This window comes from Molossus molossus, unplaced genomic scaffold (assembly GCF_014108415.1).
Source record: "Molossus molossus isolate mMolMol1 unplaced genomic scaffold, mMolMol1.p scaffold_m16_p_1, whole genome shotgun sequence".
Lineage (NCBI taxonomy): Eukaryota > Metazoa > Chordata > Mammalia > Chiroptera > Molossidae > Molossus > Molossus molossus.
The window spans coordinates 119,972,703-119,995,287 of NW_023425344.1; the positions used below are offsets into that span (position 1 = coordinate 119,972,703).

Genomic DNA, 22,585 nt, shown 5'->3' on the forward strand with positions numbered 1-22,585 from the left:
GGGGTGTGGGTCGCTGCCATTTGGACATGTCTGGAGGCTCTAGTGCAGGCCTGCTGGGTGGGGAGAGGCTGTGAGAGCGAGGGGCCCTCTGAAAGAGGCCTCACCCCCGCTAGATGAGGGAGTAGGGCCATGACTGTAGTTAGGTAGAAGGGCAAGACCCAGGCCTGGTGGTGGATACCTGTCAGCAGTGCCTCTGCCGTAGGCCCTGTGTTAGGACCCAAGGTAGAAAAAATAAGTGTTCTCATCACTCTTGCAACAGACGATTAGCCCCAGGAACTGGCATTCGGCAGACCAAGTGGAAGCAGGAGGGCACCTAGCCGAGGGTCTGTGTCAGGAGTGGCAGTGGGAGGGAGGCCTGTGGGGAGCAGTTGGTCCAGGGGAGGGACAGTGATGCTGGTGAGTGTGTGTCAAAAAAAAAAAGGTGCTCCACTGGGAAGATGGAAACCTTTTTCCCAGAGGGACAGCAGCAGCCTGCGGAGGGGCTGGGGCAGTGGGCAGTGGGGCCAATGGTGAGCTAACAAGTTGGGCTCATTCACAGATACAGGTGAGGTACCTCTGGGGCCTTCCAGACTGCAAGAAAAAGCTGCGGTTTTATATCTGCAAAAACTAGCAATGCATGTGTCTTGCCAAATTAATCCCAGATGTTGCCTAAGCTTTGATGCTGAGAAAGTCCCTCAGGAGCTGGGCACTCTTGGTATGCAATAATGTCAGATAGTAGGTAGATGTCATCTGGTGACTAGATGCTGAATCTCAAACGGTTTGACTCCTATCTCACTGCCTGATGAACAGACCTGGACTCAATCAGTAATTAGGACAGTCCTTCTCAGCCCTGCCTGGCACTGGTCATTTGGGGTTTTACCAATGACAGATTCCTAGGTCTATCCACAGAGACCCTAATTGAATTGGTCTGGGTGAAGGCAGGGCATTAAGAGTTTTTTAAGCTGCTAATCAGAAACAAAGGAGAGAACCCTGACAAAGTCGGGGGCTTCATTTGCACAGTTGTGTCAGAGAAGTGCTGCTGAGACATGTGTATGTATCAGCCTTGAATGGCAGTGACTCACTTCCAGGATATTACCCAGAAGGGGAGATGAGAACTGGATCTTCCTAGATAAACCACTTAGACCTCTGGAAGGTGGTTAAATTGTCAGCCCAGCTGCTTCCATGAGCATCCTTTGGTGTAGCTGTTCGACCTGCCGGGTTGAGTTGGAATGTGGTTGACTTGAGGTGAAATATAGCTTGTGAACCAGACTGCGTGTATATTCTAAAAAAAATCCTGGATTCCTTGTGGCTCAGTCTGAGAAACACATCAAAGAAACAGTTCATTAGCCAAGTATAATAAAAAAATAAATAAATTCCAGTATTTACTTGCATCTTTCAAAGGGATCCAAGCCTAACACACGGCAGCACTTTTCAATTCCTCTTCCACTTTCAGCTACCACCCTCTCCCACCCCCGGGGTCCTCAGCGTTCCCCACTGCTCACTTTCCAGGCCTCAGGCGGGGACTTCATCTGCCCGGCTTCATGTCTGCCCCGTCCCTTTCCCAGCCAAACAAACCTCAGCTTTTGCAAGGAAAGGCCTTTTCCTGGCTTGGGTTCTGGTTTTTCACAGCCCCTCTCTTTGTTCCCCCACCTACTCAATATCCTGATTGTGGAATAAGCAGAGGGGTTGGGGGTGGAACATGAGGGAGGGTTTTCTTAGTGAGTAGGGGCAGAAAGGTGTTTTGCACCAGAGCCTCTGTGTGCTGATTGCCCTTTTGTTAAACCTGGGTCTTTTTAGTCTTTTGTAAGTGTTCCGGTACTTCCCAGGATAGGGGAATTGAGCTTACAGATGGCTGGAGTTCAGTGGAAGGTGTTCCCGTGAGACCAGCCCCACAGAGAAGCCATACTTGATGGAAGTTCCCAAGGCAAGAGGAGCCAGGGCTGGGAGATCCGCTTCCCTCCCCTGATAGGCTCAGTGGAATGGAGATGGTGCCCTTTCATTAAGGGAGCCTGCAGGGTCTTCAGTAAGTTCAGGACAGAGGACATTTCCGTATAAAAGAAAATGACCCCAGGACAATGGCAGGCTCTAAAAACGAGGCTCTGATGGCCATCATGAATCACCCCTCCCCCCCACCCACATAAAGATGAGGGAACTGGCCCAAAGATGCAGCCGTTCTGCTTTCCAGGGAGCTTAACTTGGAAGAGAATATCCTAAAAGAAGATTCTGGCTCTGAGGCCTGAAAAGACATCGCAGAAGGAAGGAGACAGGTGGAAGCCCTCAGGATCACTGCAAGGGCTTTTGTACTTACACTTGGAGCAAAGAGAAGAAGGAAGAATAGAAAGCCCAGTGTCCCATGTCAGTGGGTGGCAGAGAGGATTCAGCCAAGGGGATGAATCTTCAGCCGTTGGTGGGAGCTGAGGCCCGGGCGAGAACAGCAAGGGGAGCCCAGCTCTCTACCAGCCCAAGTGCAAGAGTGCTGCTGCTTGTGAACAGAACAGGCTCTGGAAGCTGAGAGAAAGGCACTGGGCTCTCACAGGGGCAGAAGGTGGAGTTTCTGGTGTGCCAGCTATCAACTCCAGGAAGATGCTGTAGAAGACACCTTACAAAGGAGGCAAAGAAGCTGGGACAGTGAGAGAGTTAGAGACAGCTGTGCAAAACCAGCCCTGGCCGCACGGCCGATTCAAGGGCACTGATATGCAAGGCATTTGACAAAGTTTCTTATTAGGGCCTTCTGTCTAAAGTCTCGGAATTCAAGCTTCTCAGTAAAACCAGCTCCGGATGGATTTCTAGTGAATGTTTCTATCAATGAGTAGGAGGAAGTTGGTGAGCCTGGGATAGGGCTATGAAATGCAAAGTAAAAACCAGCCACTCCTAGGAGTATCCAGCACATGTTAGCTATGGGTAATGAGTAATGACTTAGCTCTTGGTTGATTTTTTGTTCATTAAATGTTTTACCCAGAGAGTAGAAGGGCCTAGGATGATATGCTAATTATCTCCCAGGACAGGGACATAGTCAGAGGCCAGGGTTCATGGAGACCTCAGATGGCCCAAGTGAGGCCAACTCCATCAACCCGCCAGAGGCAGTCCATAGGAGGAAAGACTGCGGCCTGCTCTGAACTGAGTCCCAGCAGTTCCCCCAACCAGCTCTAGGATGCTGATCATGTCCCTCCCTCCTGGTCTCTGGCTAATGTCCACAAGTGACATTCACAGGAAGTTCCGAGCAGGCCACCAAAAACAACATCTGGGTTTGGCAGCTGTGCAGATAACGAGCAGGTAACTCTCTATTATGAGAAGATGCCTCTCCCTCAGCCCCTTGGGACTGGAGCCCTTCCCCAATACCAGAGGCATTTCAAACTGTTCTTGCCCTGAAGGGCTGTCAGGGCCCCCTAAGCAGCCAGCTCCTGGTTGCTGCATGATGGCCCCCGGCTCTGAGCTCGATCCCTCCACTGCTCTCAGTGCCAGGCTCTGCATGTCCACCCAGTGTGGTGTCCTAGAAGCTGAGCAGTCCTCCCCCTCCCCTTTGAATAACACTGAGACCTCAGCTGGCTTTGAGGACAAGAAAAGCCAGGCTCCTGGCCCCTTCTAGAGAAACATCTGGAGTTCAAGATGAGGCTCTTTCCTCCTGTCTTCAGTTCATGTTTCTTCTGAGTCTGCTCGAGATGAAGTGAGGAGCAGGCACCTCCAGCCCTACCCACTATAGCACTGGCCCCTCCTTTAAGCCTCCACACCCAGCACTACTCACCCCTGTGCACACTTACTCATGTTCAAGTTTTCACACAGCTTCACAAATTCACACCTCCCCGTACACACCCAGATGCACACACATTTGCCCACATGATCTTATCCTCTCATCCCTCCTCACTAATGCAGGTGCACTGGCTGAAACACAGCCTGCACAAGTGCACATGTACATCCACGTCCAATCATGCACACATTCCCATGCACATGTACTCACCTAGACACACACTTTCCTTCTCCAATAACATGCCCTTGGGCATGTGCATGCAGAAGCCCGGGCCATACCCACTTGCTCATGTTCCCACACATGTGACTACACACACCTGCTTACCAGCACCTGCTCACATGACTAATATGTGCACTGTCACCCTCCAGACCCCTGATCTGTTGGTTTTTCTGTGTTGCAGTCCTTTCGAGAGCTGGATGACAGCAGCAGCGAGTCCAGTGACCTTCAGCTGGAGGGCCCCAACTCCCTCAGGGTCCTGGATGACAACCTCACAGACCTCCACTCAGAAGTCAGGCCCCTGGTTTTCTTTGACCTCAAGATTGACAGTGAAAGTGGGTTCTCTGATGACCATCCCCACCACTTTCTAACTTAGTCTCTAAGTCCCCAAGATAAGTACAGCCTGTCACCTGCAAGGCTCTGGGCCCTGCCGTGACCACGCCAGAGAGGGGGCAGAGAGCTCCTACTGCATTTCCCCTGGGACTCCCAAGTGTACCACTTGGTTGTTTGAATAAGGACAGCTGCCTGGACTAGTGCCTGAGAGCACTAGACAAGCGCCTCCATGAGCTCACCTCTGAGGAGCGCTTCTCTTACGTGGAGAGCCTTGGGAAGGCACCTCTAAGCAGAAACGCAGTGTGTGTGTAGGAAATCACTGCTATGAGACCACCAACTCCAGCCAGGCATTGGGCGTGTGATTGCACATTTCTGGGTACAAGACCCATTCCACAGGGGGCCGCACAGGGAGGCTAACAGAGCCGGTCACAGAGAGATATGACCCTTCTCCCAGAAGGCCCTCAACTCCTGTAGTGTTTGCTGTGGCCCTGCCTTGTGGCACAGGCTCAGCCTGGGGCTAGCCCCACCAGAGCACCAGGTGTTCCTGCAGGACAGGGAAGTCACTTGCAGACCTCACAGGAAGCTCCGGGCCACACTGTGAGTGCAGTGGATCAGGCCGGTGTCCCAGGGCTCCAGCTGGCTGGGAGCCTTAGCTAAGTGATTGATGGGACTGGAGGCCAAGGGTACGAAGTGGAGGGCTAGTTAGAAGCTGAGTCTCAAGGGTAGGTGGGTGAGACTGACAGAAGAGAGACAGGAAGAACCTGGATCTAAAGGGGTTGGTGAACTCAGAAATCTGTCAGGGAAGGGGGAGCTGAACTCCCAGCCAGTGAGCCAGAGGTGTTGGAGGGCAGCAGATCTCCCCAGCAGAGCTGACAGCAGGCTCTGGATAGTGGGTCAGCAGTCCTGGAGGTCCCCTAATCCCGCCCAGTGCCTCCCCTGTCCCTGGGGCCTCACCCTGCCCTTCTCTCCTGCCCAGCCCAGAAGATTAGACAGCTGGCAGCCGTGAACCAGGAGAGCAAGTTCCGCGTGCTCATCCAGCCTGAGGCCTTCAGCATCTACTCCAAGGCGGTGTCCCTGGAGGTGGGGCTACAGCACTTCCTCCGCTTCCTGAGCTCCATGTGCCGACCCATCCTGGCCTGCTATAAGCTGTGGGGGCCCAGCCTCCCCAACTTCTTCCGGGCCCTGGAGGACATGAACAAGCTGTGGGAGTTCCGGGAGGCCATCTCCGGATTCCTGGCCACCCTGCCCCTCATCCAGGAGCATGTGCCCCAGGCCAGCAGCTTCAAACTCAAGAGTCTGGCCAAGACCTACCTGGCAAGAAACATGAGCGAACACAGTGCCCTGGCTGCTGTACTGACCATGCGTGACCTGTGCCGCCTCCTCGAGGTCTCCCCGGGCCCCCAGCTGGCTCAGCACTTCTACTCCTTCAGCAGCCTGCAGTGCTTCGGGTCCCTGCAGCCCTTGGTGCAGGCCGCTGTCCTGTCCCGGGCGGAGGCCCGGCTCCTGGCCCTGCACAACGTGAGCTTCATAGAGCTGCTGACGGCACACCACCAAGACCCGCAGGGGGGCTTGAAGAAGTATAGCCGATACCTGCAGGCCACCTCATCGCCCCCTGCCCAGCCTGCTCTCAACTTGCAGGCTATGAGCACCTACTTCAAAAGCCTGTTGGAGGGGCCAGCCTTGGCAGTAGCAGACGGCATCTCTTCTCCTCTCGCTAGCCATAACTTGGCCAAAAGGGCCCCCCAGCAGAGCTGAGATGACGGAATGACTGGCTTGGGACAGAGAGGGATGGTGTCCCTCAGCCAGGCCCTGCCCATCACAGCATTCCCAGATCCTAGTCTAATACACAGCTGACATTTGGTCCAGAATTAGTTCTCATTCTCTGGGACCAAATTCCTCTTTTCTAAAAATCCCACAGAGAAGGTTCCTAGGCCAAGCAGCTACCCCCGGAGCCAGCAGATCCCTGGTGCACCAATGAGTTAACTCACCAGGTCCCTGGGTCCCCTCTCTTACAGGAGCCAGAATTAGGGAGGTCCTGGGTGATGAAGGCATGGCCTCTGGGCTCTCAAAGTGGCCCCCACCTTTCCCCGAGGACATCCATAGATGTCCTTTCATCTCCTCCCTGATCCCCCGGCCATTGCCCAGGGGACCTGCTAACACATCCCAAGGACACCACCTGCAGCACCCGTGGCCCCACCAGTACCCGAAGTGCCTTTCAAACCAAACTGTTCCTCTTGAGCTTGGGTTCTCTCAACTTCTGCCTGCCTGGAGGCCGGCTCTCTGTTCACTCCCTTCACATCTGCACAGAAAGATGCCGCTGTGCCATGCTTGTCCCCACTTCCCTCCACACTTGCTTCCTTCCTCTTGGCCACACAAACACCTCCCCTTAGTCAAGACTTGGCTCTTTGGTCCTCAGACCCCTCTCAGCATGGCCCTTTGTTTGTCTGTGCTGCCCGCCTCAGCCCTGCCAAGGAATGTCCTCTAACCCAGCGCTGCTCTCTGTGGAGTCCAGGGACCCACACCTTGGTTTCCTCCAACAACCTCTACCCCAGACTTGAATCAGACTGGACTCTCTGGGGTGGGACCCAGCAAGCTGTTTAGTTTAGCAGGTTGTCCAGGTGATACTGATGCCCACTGAGTTCCAGAACCGTTGCTGTGCAGACTGCTCCTCAAAGGAGAAGCAGTGTGGAGCAGCAGAGCAGGTCCTGGCCCGACCACGACTGTGCATCGGATGTAACCCCTTCCTGGGCTGGTTGGCCAGGATGGTCTTAGAGTCCCATTCACCTCTGCCATCCTGGGATTTTGAGAATGGACAACACTCCCGGCTGGTGTGGCTCAGTGGTTGAGCATCGACCCATGCAAAAAGAGGTCATCATTTCAATTCCTGGTCAGGACACATGCCAGGTTGTGGGCCCGATCCCCATGCAGGAGGCGGCCAATCGTTTTCTCTCATCGACATTTCTATCTCCCTCTCCCTCTCTCTAAAATCAATAAAGAGAAAACAATTTTTTTTAAAGAATGGACAACACACCACTGAGGCAGTGAACAAGATGGTTTCATTCTTGAACCCTAGCAACCAGCTAAGGTGCTCAACCTGTGGTCACACCAGAGGTCAGCAGCAGAACACTAGCAGGTCAGAGCTGTCCCTTCTGACTGGCAGAACCACTGTCCCCTCCCCCTTCCCATCTCTGTTCCTCGGCTATTGCTACTGGGATGCAGCCCAGACACTCAGCCTTTATGGGCTCAGCTTTCACAAGTGTGAAGTCTGTTGTCCACACCTCAGCCCCCATCCACTGGGTGCCCTGAAAACTCACTAAGGGGTTACATGGAATCTTGCTACCACAATGAGAGCACTGGCTCTAACAGTAAACTTGAATGCATTTCAAATAGGATTCCAATTTAAAGCAAGTTCTGCCTCTGAAGCTTGGCAGGAACAGGCTGATGGGGCGAGTGGAAGAGGGGCTGCCATCATCTTGACAGATGCAAGTCAGCCTGGCCCTGGACTAAGTGGTGCCCAGTGATCCTAGCTCAAGCCCAGCCCCACAATGCCCATTACCTTCAGATGTTGTTCACCACACCTTTTATAACAAAGGCTGCTCTGCCCTCTCTCCACTTTCAAAGCCTTTATAAAGACGTGAATCTTCAAAACCTGATGCTGTCCACCATAGAGCCACAGAGCAGCCTCCTGCCTGGTGAAGGGGGTGCTTCCGGGCCTCAAGAAACTGTTCTTTGTGGGAATCTTTCAGGACTTAAGAGAGCAGAAAGCCCTTCATTGCTCGAGGTCCTCCTGATGTGAACCCCCTGTTCCAAGTGGGGAAACAAGGGTGGGCCTGCCCAGGATTATCTCCAAAGGGGAGAGGCCTGTGGAGGGGATGAAGCACCAGCTTCCAGGACTACCCCTAGTGGAAGTCAGGAGTCAGACACCAAGGTCTGTAGGAACTTTGCTTCCGCTCCCCTGAGTAATTGTGTCCCCAGGGCTAAAAGTGGTAAAACTCTTCTTAGGTAGGGGAGGCCCAGGATATTAGCAATGTGTGACTAATGTGTTGCTGTCTCGGATGTCTCAGGTAGAATTCAAATTAGTATTTGCAAGGATTCCTATGGCACAGGCAGTGTAGGTGGTAGCCCTCCCCTGGCCTGGGTGAGCAGCCAGGTAATGAGATTTGGTCACTGACACCATCCTTAACCCCATCTCCCTGTCTCAGGTGCCCAGATTTCAGTTTTGATGTTTTTAATCTCCAGGAGCAAGTCCAAATATGTTACCTGTGCTTCATCGTTGAATCTGTGTCAGGTTTATCCATGTCAGCTACCTACGAATCTGCTGGGCTAGAGGTTAGTACACTGAGTTTCAGTCCTCGCCTGTGACTTGTCTGGTACAACAGGCTCGGGCTCTGACCCTGTAAAATGAGATGAGGGTCATTTTTATCTCATAGGATACTATATGAACCAGTGAGAATATGTTTGAAAATAGCTCTTTAATATGTGAAAAACCATGCAAATATAAGATCTTATTTTACAGACAACTAAGATGACAGTGTTATTGCTTTATAAATTACATTAACATCTTAGAGCTTAGCAAAAAAAAAAAGTACACGGGCTTGTCTTCAGGGAATGAAGAACAAGATCTGGAACAGAACAGTTATCTGTCATTCGTTCTGAGGGAGCCCTGAAGGGGAGCAGGGGGTGTCTCCAGTACACCCAGATGGGAGATTTCAGCCGCACAGATCTGGAACTGAAAGCAGACTTCCTGGGATAGCTCAGCGCAGCCCTGCCCAGCTCAGCCCTGCTCCAGTGCCTGCTGAGACCCAAGGGCTCACTCACACCCTAGGAAAGTTACTTAAAATTTTGCTTTACCTGGTGCCTGGCCCTGCTGTGCTCCTGCCCTGCACCTTCCCCTCATCCAGCACTGGCCTGCCTCACACCCATTCTTATTCCTACCCTAGAATCACTCTGATCCCTAGTCCCAACCCTGACAATACTCCATATCCCAGAGTCTATCCTGCACCCTAAACCTCCCAGCAGGCCCAGCCCCTGCCCAGCTCCTGTTTCCTCTGACTTCAGACGTGTCTCTACCCCACCCCAGATGCCCTAGGCCCTATGCCTAGAGTAAGGGGATCCTTTCTCACCTTTCTTCATTCACAATTAAGGGTAACCCACAGCTTGTGACGCCAAATGTCAAGTCAGAGAGTACATTACGGACCCGCCCAGAGGGAAGCGGAGCTGAGCTAAAGCTGCTCCTAGACTCCGCCAGCAGAGGGTGCAGCAGCCCCACCCGGCCTGGTGTGAAGGGCCGGGCGCCCTGTGGGTGGGAACTAGTGGTGTGAGGGCGGTAACGTGCCTTGCGTACTTCCGGTGGTACAGGAGATATCGTTAGGTAGACGGTGCGTGGAGAAACACTTTTAAAACGTTAATCGTTTCTGGGACACACTTGCAGTGATGACTCTACAGTGGGATGTTTTTTAAGTCTAGGACAAATATTAAGCTACAAGCTCCCAAGGAACAAAGATATAAATAGCAAAATTAGTGACTGGGAGTGAGTGACAATTTTGGAAAACCCTGGGTTACCGTTGGAATTAGAATGCAGATTATGGATGAGGGTTAGAGCAAGGGTGCAGGCCCAGGTTAGAACTGGGGTAAGGATGAGGTGGGTTAGGAGTTGGAGTGAGGCCTAAAGTTAGGATTTGGGGTTATATCAAATTTAGGGTCATAACTGGTGATTAAGTTTAGGAATGAAGTTAGGAATTTAATTAGGAATGAAGTTAGAGTCACTTTTGGGGCTACAGGTATTTGTCACTTTAGCAAGTGAAAAGTCCATGAAACTATAGACAGATGGGCAGGAGCTTCTGAGGAAGACCCCCTAATATGGCATCCCAGGGCTGTGCCACCCCTCCCCAGCATCGTCTTCTAGAAGACCCAGCAGGGACTCTGCTGGAGCTCACTGAGGTGGGAAGGGCAGAAATCCAGGAGTGAGAGCCTCTAGAGCAACCAGGTGACTAAGGCTCCCAGTTAACAGGACCGAAAGATAATTATGCACTAGACACTAGGTGTTTTCTAATTTAGTGCGGGTGACCTCATTTAGACTCCCCAACAACCCTGTGCTGTTACGTTCTCATCCTCACATCTCAGATGAATGTAGAATGGAAGATTGAATACCTTATTCAAGGTCATTCAGCTTGCATGTGGCAGAGTTGGGATTTGCCCCACAGGGAGCCTATGTTTACACTGGAGCCATCTGGGGCCCAAACTGCTGGGTGCATTGTTGTGTGTTGGGGGAGTCAGTTTTCTGCTCTCTCCTTCCTGTGCCCTTCTGGTCTGCTGGTCTCATAAGATGCAAAAGTCAGGCCCCAGAAAGCTCACACCCCCTCCTTCCAGTCCCAACAGTTAAACTTACCTTAATTCTAATTTTTTTATTTTAGACTAGTGCTTCTCAAATCTTTTTTTTCCATTATTGCCCTCTTAAGTAAACTTTTTAGACATTTTTCTTAGTCATGACTCCCTGCAATGAAATTTTAATACCATAGATATACATTCTTTAGGATTTTCTTTTAAAAAAAAATAGGTTTTATTGGTTTTAGAGAGAGAAGAAGGGAGAGACAGATAGAAACACTGATGAGAGAGAAACATCCATCAGTTGCCTCCTACACTACCCTTACTGGGGATCAAGCCCACAACCCAGGCAAGTACCCCAACTGGGAATAGAACTGGTGACCTCTTGGTGCATGGGACAACGCTCAATCCACTGAGCCACGCCAGCTGGGCTAGGATTTTCTACATACCAATCATATCACCTGCAAATAGAGAACATTTGACTTCTTTGTTACACAGATGTACTGTATATCTGTATACTCTGGTCCTTTGGAGGGTCAGAAATCACTGGAATATCTAAGATTGTTAGATTCTTTATGGTGTAATATTGCCCCTATTAAGAATGCATGATTTGGGGGAAGGCCGTATCCCCAATCACAATGCAAGTCAGAAGTGTCAGGGGATACCAACCCCTCCATTTGGCTCATAGGAGGGAAGGAGATGGGACTAGGCTGCAGGGAGGTGGAAGGGAACATGGGCAAAGGTCTCAGGACACACTTCCCTGGAGTGACCTTGGTCTAGACTGAGGCTGGGGGAGGGAGGGGGCAGCACCATAATTTATTTTTATGTCTGAATCCAGGTGTCAGCTCCAGACACTTTGGTTGAATAAAGGAGATGCCTATGGTGACTCTATTGAAAGAAGGGTCTAGAATTTTAACTGACTCGAAAGAAAGAAAGAAAGAAAGAAAGAAAGAAAGAAAGAAAGAAAGAAAGAAAGAAAGAAAGAAAGAACAAACAGAGTTTGGAAGTCTACCCACTCTTACAAAATGCATTTGCTGACCAGTGACCAGTGAGGGGGTATTCTTTCATTCTTGGCTCAAGGAACTTTCTTAAATTCAATCCAGTGAGCCCTGCCCGGTTTGGCTCAGCGGTTGGTGTCGGCCTGCGGTCCAAAGAGACCCAGGTTTGGTTCCCACTAAGGGCACGTACCTCAGTTGCAGTTTGTCCCCGGCCCTGGTTGGGTCATGTGGGAGCAGCCACTTGATGTGACCCTTTCACATCGATGTTTCTCTCTCTCTCTCTTCTTCTCTCTCCCTCCCTACAAAAAATGGAAAAATGTCCTCGGGTGAGGATAAAATATAGATATAGATAGACATAGACATAGGCATAGGCATAGGCATAGGCATAGGCATAGGCATAGGCATAGGCATAGGCATAGGCATAGGCATAGGCATAGGCATAGACATAGACATAGGCATAGGCATAGGCATAGGCATAGGCATAGGCATAGGCATAGGCATAGGCATAGGCATAGGCATAGACATAGACATATAGATATGTGTGTGTGTGTGTATACACTAAAAATAATGAAAAAAATTCAATCCAGAGACATTCTTTAAAGCCCAGACTATGTTCAAGTCAGTTTATAAATATAAATATCCCAAACTTGATAGCCAAGCAGATTGTAAAAGCTAACTACAGATACTTTCCTCAAAGCTAGCCAGTCAAACAAGTGTGATAGGAGGTATTGTGAAATTCAGTGTCGCTTGTCCGATTGTCTAGAATTGTGTTTGTTGCCCAGAGTGAATGCAGAGGGCCTGGGTCAGAATTTGCCCAAGGGCTGACTGTCTCCTGGAGCTCCCCAGCCAGAACGCCTTAGCTGACACCAGGGTGGACTGATCCTACAGTAAAACTGACCAACCAAGGAGGAAGTGCCCACAGTGGTGCCCTTTTCATGTCCGCTTGGGAGATAGGAAAGGTGCCATGTGGTAGTTAGAACATGGGCTTTTCATGGCTCCTGGCTCCAATGCCAGCTCTGCTGTGTGGCCTTGGGTATGTGGCCTTGGACAAACTGCTTAGTCTCTGTGGTCTCATATGCAAACTGGAGGTGATAATACATACTTAGAAAATTGAGGATTAAATGAGAAAATATACATAAAGTACTAAACTTTGTGAACTGGCAATGTTTGATAAAAACTAACTAGACACCCAACCCCCTAGAGGAGAAGGCATTGTGCTGACTCTCCCACTCTCCCTTCCCACTGCCCTCCTCTCCCAGCTCCTTCTTCCCTTCTCTCCCTCTCTTCTCTCTCCTGGTTCTGGTCCATTTAGGATCTGGGTGATTCTATCCCCAACTACTTCTCCTGGTCCCTTTGTTCCCATCTCTCTCTCAGTCTCCTGGACTGTCTCCTCTACCCTAATAGGGTCACACTGCAGACTGGAAGGATTTACAGCACGCCCTCCCTCAGCCCCCACTGGCTACCAGACACAGCCATCTGCAGGAAGGTCACTTTCTTTCAGCACCAGCAGAGACGTGTATTGGACAAAGGAGTTCCTGGCAGATGCAAATAAATACATCAAGTTTCCAGCTGGGTTTGGAGATAAGGGCTCAGGGAGAGGAGGCTGAGGCACTCAGAGGCACTGTGGGGGTTCACCCTCCCTGGCCCATCCACCCTAGCTTTCCCAACAAAATCTATTTGGAGCATTTCAAATTTTGCAGAGAGCCATGCCTGGGGGTGGTCCCTCCTGGGAGGTCCCGCATGGGACATACCCTTCCTCATTTTGGATTGGGTAGGAACAGGTCTGTGAAGCAAAAACATGATAGATCCAAGCTACTGTCCCAGCTGAGGCAGGTGGGTGGGGAGGGACATCTAGCCCCATAGCACAAGAGGAGAAACTGAGGCCAAGAAAGGAGAGAGACTTTTCCAAAGTCTCTCAGAAAGTCGTGGAAAAGCAGGTACAACCCCGTGACCCCTAATCTCCTGTTCCAGGCTCCCTTACACCAAATTGTACCTGGTTGTCCCCAAGATGTGGCCATTATAACTGGCTTTGCCTGGGTGTAGAATCAGAAGTACCCCTGCAACATGCCACCTCAGGAAGAGCTCTCCTTCCTCCAGATCTCTGCCCCAACCAGCTGCCTGCCTGGAGGTACTCTCTCTGTGGGGCCTGGCTGGGGACCAGCGTGCCATTACCAGAGCTGCTGCAATCATGGCACAGCCTCGGTCTCGGGGAGTACAAGGGCTAACATAGACCTGCAGCGGACCACCTGTCCCATCCAGAAACAACCATCAGAGAGGCCTCATTGGACAGTCTCGAGGGCCTTCAACCATCAAGGTCAGTGATGGCCACCAAGATTGGCCTGTCTTGCATCACAGAAGCTGCACTCTGGGGGCATTTCACAGTCCCATCTACTCTGTGAGCTCCCTCTTGGCCCCAGTCTTCCCTCCAATAAAGTGAAGGAGTAGGGGTGGAGGACCTCTAGGCTCCAAGTTCTGACGCTCTGAAACTCTGGACAGCTCCCTTTTCATTAAGGTGGGTGCAGACTGTCATTCCAGCTGTGGCCCCAAGTGACCTGTTGGAGCAGATGGAGCCTGTCCTGGAGACGCTAACCTTCCAGAAGCCCCAAGGTTCACACACAAAAGAGCTGAACATGCTGAGATGTGCAGGAGCCTGTAAGATCTTAGAGCAGAGATGCTGTCTGCCTGATTCACAGCTGTACCCATGCCTGGCAACATGGGGAGACTCAATTACTATTTGTGGAATGGATGCTGTAGCAGACCTGTTTCTGCATGCGCATCCCCTGGCTTCTGTGTGCTTTGCTTCTGACAGCTCACATCTGCAACTTTCTTCCCACACCTGCCCTTGAGCTACCGGAGTTGATCGCCTACAGGCACAGAGAAGGAAATGCCTGGAAGTTTCCATCCCCAGGGCAGCCCCTGGCCAGTGTCTGACTGCTGTGAGTTCACTGAAGCCACTTCCCTGCTTTAGTCAGGACAAACTTTGAGGTGCGATATCTGCACAGAGTACCCTGGGACAGGACAGGCAGAGACTTCCTGAACTTGGAGCCTGCCTCGGGCGAGACTCAGAATGTTTTGATTGTGGCCCCTCTCCATGTCCTCTGATGGCACCAGGCAACAGAACTGAGGGTCTCAGAGCCAAAAGCAGTGGCCAGAACTGCAAGAGTCATGACTCTCTTCTGTACATCCCCACCAGCCAGGAAGCTCCTGGTAGACTTGACCTTTCTTCCTGGGCCCACACATCTATTCAGTGATCAGATTTTATCTCTAATGCTGTCCTCCTTAGACCCGCTGAATCTGGCTATGTGAAGGGCCTTCATGGAGTGTTTTGTAGCAGAAGGACTCTCCCTGCCCACAGAGCAATGAGCGGCAGTTTTAGGGGCAGAGTTAGCTCCTTGGCCCGGGTGTACTGATGACCGCAAGAGATGAGGCAGGTGCAGTGTGATGGGATGAAAAACAAAGAAACTGCCAGGACCATGAGGAGGAGGGCCAGCAACAATCCTCAGACTTTCTGAAGACATCCTCCTGCAGGAAGCATGGGTGGAGGCCCCCTAGAAGCCCCAACCCATCCTTAAACTAGTTTCTCCTAAAGCCACAGCACCCAAGGACCAAGGTCTCAGGGAACAGCAGCACTGGGAGGGCCTCAGAGCACATCCAACCCATTCTTAGGAGTCGCTGAAGATCACACAGCGAGTCTGTGAAGCTGGCGCCTTGTGCTGCCTCGCCACTCGTCATAAGACCAGAATAGAATTCTTCCTTCTGTTTTCCACTTCGACAGTAAAGTGCTTCTCTTCTTGGCCATGGGACCAGGTGACATGTTCAGGATGTAAAGTCATGTACGAACGTCTTTGAGTTTATAAATATCTCCTGCTCATAAATACCCAGCTGAAGACTGAAGCTTTCATTGCTCTGAATATAGCTTTGGATCCCAGCACAGGCATTTCTAAGAACACATTTTTATCCTTTCAAGAGTTCTGTGAAAGCAGAAAATCCTCTAGTTCGTATGTATGCCTACCCAAGAGCGCTCTCTGATCCTGCTCAAACACTGAACCCCAACCCTGCTCGCACACGGAGCCCCGACCCTGCTCACACACGGAGCCCCGACCCTGCTCACATACAGCCTGATCCTGACAAATGCCTCAAAGTTTGTCCTGATTTAGGCAGGGAAGTGGCCTCAGTGAACTCACAGTGAGTCAGACACTGGCCAGGGGCTGCCCTGGGGATGGACACTTTCAGGCATTTCCCTCTCTGTGAACACAGACTGGTCTAATCTCCAGATAAGGAGGGTATCTAATACGGTTCATTATAATTATGGTCGGTCTCATTTCAATTCATTTTGACACAATATGGTTCATTATAATTATGGTCAGTCTCATTTCAATTCATTTTGATACAATATTAGATTCCCCTGATCATGCAATTTCCCAACATTTCTATTTAAAGGAGATTTCTTGCTTGTAGTGAATCTTGGGATTGACTCCTCAACATTCATTTCAGGGCTAGATGATCACTACTGTAAGCCAATAGATTCCATCCCCTCTGCCAATGACTGGCTCAGATGAGGAGTCCTAAGCCAATATGTGTTGATAAGACCTAAGGGGAGGCTGTGGCTTCTGGAAAGAATCCATTGTCTCTATCCACTAGTCTGTTGCCAGTAAGCATATGACCCTAGCTGCTGCTGAGCCCTCCAATAGCACCAAGGAACACAAGTCTTGGGCTGCAACCCTGTTAAGGGTGGCAGACGAGAGAGACAGAGAACCTGGGCCGCAGATATCATTCAGTCTACCAGCCCTAAAGCCAGCCCTGCTTCTTGTTTGTGAGATATATACTCAATCATTTAAAACACTTTGAGATGAGAATTTTGTTATCTGCAGATGAGGATCTGAAGTGATTCCCTGCCCTGACCTTCCCTGCTTCACCCTGCTGTGGAGGGGCTGGCTGCCCAGGACTCCCCTCTGGGGAGAGCCAGTCTTGCCTGCACTGGGTAGAATAGCTAAGTGTGTTGCCCCTCACAAGCAGGAGTGCTGCCTTTTCCAGGCAGGGGTCCCCCATCTTTAGTGAGATAAGCACAGACGCACAGACGCAGATAATTACAAGAGATGCCACTGGAAGAGTTGTCGTTAATCGTGATGACAATAAAGGGCCTTGCCAGCACGTTAAGCTAATTTCATGAAAGCACTGAGAGGCAGGTCACGGACTGGATCCCAGATTATTAATAATGTCAAGCTTCATTTGAATCATTCAGGAAATTCCTTCCAGTTGCCTCCAGCAAACTGCCACAGGTTGTTACTTTCCTCCGAATCAACAGTCTTTCCATATGCAAATGTGGATTTTGTTTTTCTGGGTTTTTTTTTTTCCCTAGAAAATAATTAAAACCAGAGCCCAATAAATACTTAAACAGATTGTGGTTTTAATTAAAAACCTTCCACCACGGCTGTAGCTGCAAGCCTCGCTGCCCAAACAGGTGCGCTGGAGACAGCCACAGCATCAGAACATGGGTTGAAATATCTCAGACTAGTAATATTTATAAATACTAATGGTAATCCTGATTGCTACCTATAGCATGATGTGTGTGTGTGTTGGGGAGGGGGGGAGGACTGGGGAGTGAAGAAAGACATTTGAAGGCAGGGCCAAGGTGCTTCACCTGTGGAGGAGTCAGGACAAAAGCATGTGGGATGGGGGCATGTGCAGCAGAACATCCCATCCTTCCTGGACCCCACTCTGCAAGGCAATAATGTGGCTAATATATAGGTATTGTTAAAAAATAACAGTTTATTTCTGAGCACTATCTCAGTGCTAGGTACTAGGAGCTTTGCATGCATCGACTTATGTTTTCCTTAAAATGACCTGGGCCCCGAGGCTAAGGTGACTAGATTCCATTTTTATCATCAATGGACCTTCCTCGATATTTTTCCAATAATAAGTTAATTACCCCTAGAAGTAAAGGAATTTGCCTAAGATTATAGTTGCCCCACTTGTTGGGAGGCATTAGCAGTTTCCGGTATCCAGCCATTTTCAGGTACTCGTGAGCCCTGTGAATAATGCTAATTTTTACTTCTGTAATCGCTGTCACACCCACTATTGGGGGGGTTACAAGGGGGATAGGGCTTCTGTCTTTAAAATCGTGAGCAAGAGGAATCCCTGCTGAGGATCTGGGGAAGCTGTACCCCCTAGCTCGCCGGTGTAATGAAGTGCTTCTTTACAATTCGACTGTGCGTCTCTGGTTATCTTGTTGACACGCTACAACAAAAGCAACCCAATAAAATTTTTATACTTATGTGCACCCTTTTTTCTAAGGCACAGAAAGGTTAAGTAACTTGGTCAAGGTCACACTGCTAGTACATGGTGGAGTCTGTTGTTAGAAACTTTCCTTCTAACCACTATGTAGAGTGTGTATAAGGGGAAGAAGATGTGGAAGGTAGGAGTGGGGGGGGGAAGTTATAAACAGAGACAGACTTCCCAGAGGAGTGGACGTTTTGCTGGAAGTTAGAAAAGGAAAGCAGCTTTTGAAAAATTATGGGAACACTGTGAACATGTGTGTGTGTGGGGGGGGGGGCGGGCAGGACTACAGAAGCTGAGTGTTTAAGAGATTTTGGTTGTAGGGCAACTGTGGGGAGGTTCTCTTGAGCAGGCTGCCATGCTGGGCATATGTGATGCCCTCCTAGGCCCTGGCTCTTCTACTTTCAGAGGCCCTCCCACATCCATTAAATCATGAATGTGTCATGTTAAATACAAGGTCTGTACAGCTCTGCATTCAGTGGTTGCAACTGAACCTTAATCAAACATCCATTACTTCCAACTGCAGTTTTCTTGTTCTCTCTTAGAGTAAAAAAAAAACTTTCTTTTTTAGATCTCAGACATTTTATAGGTCTCTGACAAAGTCATGAGAATTAAAGAGAGTCTTCTAGGGCTCCAAACAGGGCTCAAAGAGAAAAGACTCAGGCAAGGGGGAGGGTGGGGAAGGTTTACAGGAAGGTTTTGTCCCAGGAGAACTAAGCTCACTGGTTTGTGCCAGGGACCGTTGGTTCATCGAGTATTCAGAGGGTGCCTATACTGTGTTCTGGGCTCTGGAGACACAGTAGTGTGCTCAGCGGTGCTGTACCTGTGTTAGACAGGTAAGGAGGTTGCAGATTCCTGCGACATAGGCGGGGCAGACATGGCAAGGAAAGCTTTGGTGCCTTGGTTGAGTGCCCCACTTCGAAACATTGCCCCATGGAGGTGCAGCTAAGGCCTTGGCGCGGGGGTCCAGCCATAACTCCCCTTGCCCAGTGCCCCCTGCCATTGATCCGGGCCTCCGCGCCCGTCAGTCAGTGTCCAGCAGGGGGCGGGAGCGAACCAGGCCTAAGAGGGGCACCTTGAGTGGACCGAGCCAGGGAAGCCAGTGCCGGGATCTACTGGGTTTCGTCCCACATCACCCTTGGGACCGGCGGGGTCCACAACGTCGAAGTTACAGGTCGTTCAACAAAAAGCTGCCCGGAGTTCCAGCTCTCAGACTCTGGGTCTGTCTAAGGACCATACCCCATCCTGGCCAAAAAGCCTTAGTCCGGATTCTACAGATTCCGAATCTGGGAATCCCGCACTGAAGGCTTGGAACCTTATCGCCTTCCTCTCCCCACACCTACTTCCACTCTCCTGATTAGGGGCCTGTTTCTTTAACGATCAAAGACGTGAGCAGCGGTGGGGGTGGTATCTTGGTTCCTGTTGTCCCCAACCCCTCCAGTAACTGTACCATTATTAACATTATGGTCATTAGACTGCTCCTGCGCGCCTGGCGGCGCAAAACGACAAGCGCTCAATCTTCTAGCTGAGCTCGGAGGCTGAACCCGGGAGTCGTGGCTCCTACCCCAGTTCTCGCGGACCTTGCCAGGGGCAACTCGGGCTTCAGGCTGCCGGGTCAGGCACTGGGCTCTCCAGGGTCGAAGGCTGGGGTAAGGGTTGTCTATCCGCAGGGCACGCTCGGGGAACAAAAGCTCTCGCTAGAGAGTGGGCGGGAACCACAGGGGCCCGCGGGAGCCCGCGCCCTCTCTGAGTGGCCGCTGCGCCCTTAGCCGTGGTCCCGGCGCCTATCTCCCAGCTGAATTTCCCCGGCTTCTGCAGCCCGGGCAAGAAAGCATGGGAAAATGTTTTTCTTGGCCCACGGGCTCCGGAGGTTTCAGGGACGCTGGCAGGACCGGTCCCTTCGGTCCAGGGTAACATTCCGCGGAGAGTGAGCAAAACCATTCTCACTTCCACTCCCAGCCTCCGTCTTACAGTCCCTCAACCCTTCCAAGATGTCCCCTGTTCGCCCGCCTCTCCGTCCACCTCCTCGCAAAAAAAGAACCAGAAGAGAGGTGGGAACTGGATGGAGGAGAGTCCACCAGCCCTGCGTCTACACGCCCCAGCCTGGGTCCCTACGCCCGCGCTAGGCGCCCCGCCCCCACACGAGAAAGGCTCCGGCACCCACCGTCTGGACTCGACTCCACCTTCGATGCTGGGCTTCTGCCTCCCTCAGACCCCTCCTCCCCGGCCATAGCTTTTTCAACTGCCTCCTCAGGTTTCCCAAGACTCAGACAACACTCCCAGGAAGACCCCCTTGCTTCGCAGACAAAGAGGCTTTGCCAGGTGCGCCTGCTGCGCCACTCCCTAACCCAGCCAGGCCCAAACTGCAAGGACTAACTTCCGAACTATGGACCCCATTCCCCCGTCCCATCACAAGGTCAAGGTGCTCTCACCCCCCCCCCCCCAATGCCCTCCCTCTGGGTCCGCTGTGGGGTCTACAGTAGTAGATGGAATGAAGTTCTGGGTTCTGAATTCTGGGCTGAGCGAGAAGCGCCGGTCCCAACCCAAATGGCCTCCGGTGGCGGTTGCAGTAGGTGGAGAAAGGGAGGGTGGCGGAGCGTGCGTGCTCCAGTCTGTTCATATTTAATTTACAAAGGATCCTCGAAACCCGGGTCGGGTGATCTCTTTAGATGCAGCACTCATCGCCCGTCTCTCTCCCCCACCTCTCTATTTCATTAAAATGCTCAATCTGGAGACTGAGCTTCTCAGAGGGCCCCAACCCTTGGCAACGACCCACCCCCACAGACCTCACCCCACCCCACCCCCAGCCCAGGGTGAGGGCTGGAGGACCTAGGGCGACCCGAAAGCTCAGTGCCTACGAAAAAACTGGGAAACGCGAGAGCTTTGCTATGTCCGGGAGCCTGTACCCATTTCCTGATTCTGGCCATCAACTCTGTCTCCAGGGCTGCAGTGGGCAGTGCAGAGGGACAGAAATCGACTTTTAGCCAAATGCCTGGCATCCCTGAGCCTTTGCTTCGTGATCGTTAAAGAAAATGTAGGGGTTTCGCCAGAGACAGGACATCAGAGTCCGGAACAGCGAGTATTGTAGTGTGTTGAGGCTAGCTGTTGTGTGAACGTGTGAGACACTGGGAAGGTGGCGAGCGGCACAGACTGTGGAAACACTGTGTGGGGTTGGCGGTGTGTTTGTGAGTCTGAAGGTATCGGCATTCCCAGCTAACTTTGCTCAAGAAGAGTAGACGTTTTATAACCATCCCTTTTGGTGCTGTTTGCTACAGCCCCGATGCCCCCATTCGCCTCTAGTTGTCAAGACCCGAGGGTGAGGCGTTGGGTGCGCTCGGGCAGACTTCCTGGGAGAGGAATCTGATATGACGCGCCCCTCGTGGTCCCTCTCGGCGGTGAGCACCAGCCGGCGATTTGGGTAGTGGGCTTCAACGCTAGTTCAGCCACAAAAGAACAGACGTAAAAGAGTCGGGCTTAAAAGGCTGGGCAGAATAGGGATTGAGCTGGGGAGGAGCGTCGCTCCTTAGTACTCCCTGCAGGGCCAAGCGTTCTGGTCTTCCGGTTGGACAGGCCGGGGAGAAGGGTGGGGGGCTGGGCTTGTATCTGCCCAGATCCAGGCAAAAATGGTAGGGAGGGTGAGGTGCTCTGCTAACACTATCAATTATGCATCGTGTTGAACGTGGCTTCTGGAAGAAGGCAGCAAGCGGGGGTGTTGATGAGGGGTACGGGGAAAAAGGGAACACGCGAGCTCAGCTGCGCGCGGCTCAGCCCGTCCCACTGGAGATCTGTCTGTCCCACTACCTGCATTTGCAAAAAGAGTTTAAATGCAAAACGTGACCCCCTTTAGTTGTGCGCTTTGCTTTCCCCCAAATTCCTCCAGGATGGGTTGTCTCATGTGTTGCAGGTCATAAAAGCGGCTCTCATTCCATTAGCAGCGAAGCTCACTGCCCCTGGCGGGACCCGCTTTTGCGGGTGAGTACCCGTGAATGTGTGCGTGTCCTGGGTGAAGGTGTGCCTTTGAAGATGTGTGTGAACGTAGTGCAAGCTCAACATATCGTCGCGATTATTACATGATGATGGATAATTCTAACATGTGATGGTTGACTGTGTGGAGGCGGTGAGGGTTTGTGCTAATGTGCTTGAACATGTGGTGGGGGGCGATGTGATACGGAATAGCGGCAATATCTGCAGATGTGTAAATGTGGGGAGACATGGGTTATGGGGTGCGGTGAACTGGAAAGAGCCCAGCCGGGGGCGGTGGGCGTGGGGGCCCAAACAAGTCTCGGTCAGAAGTAGAACCTCTATGGCGTTAACAAATGTAGACGATGCGGGAGGTGGGAGAGGCTGTGCGCGTCCCTGCGGAGCCGGGAGCGCGCGAGGACTCTCTTCAATCTGCAGCTAGCGAGAGGTGGAGAGAACAGAAACGAAAGGAAAGACTGAAGTGGGGACTCAGGGCCAGGGTAGACCCCATTCTTACCCGCCCCTTTCCCCTCTCTTCCCCACAGTCGCAGCAACAGATGTGGAAAGCGCCCTAGGGCTGTCGTCCTCTCTGAGACGTCAAGTAAGTCTGGAAAAGGTGTTGAAGCCCGAGGCAGCTCTCAGCGAGTCAACAAGCAGCGGGTAAGCGGCGGAACCGCCCCACAACCTCGATCCCAGTCGGGGTAGACCTAGCCTAGGGTGCTGGACCCCGCGAGACCAGGGAGAGATGGGATGG

General features: G+C 51.6%; 1 protein-coding gene across 2 annotated transcripts in view; it reads left to right on the top strand.

The window, feature by feature from the left end:
- PML (PML nuclear body scaffold) overlaps positions 1-22,585 on the top strand; it is a 68,142-nt gene that overhangs the window by 44,202 nt on the left and 1,355 nt on the right. The window contains exons 8-9 of one of the 2 annotated variants that reach the window (XM_036257841.1): positions 4,125-4,275; positions 5,250-7,133. In XM_036257841.1, coding sequence (XP_036113734.1) covers positions 4,125-4,275; positions 5,250-6,028 — 930 coding nt within the window. In that variant the 3' untranslated portion in view covers positions 6,029-7,133. Of the gene's footprint in view, positions 1-4,124; positions 4,276-5,249; positions 7,134-22,376; positions 22,492-22,585 lie in introns of those variants that run through there. The other variant, XM_036257865.1, reaches the window with a different exon arrangement.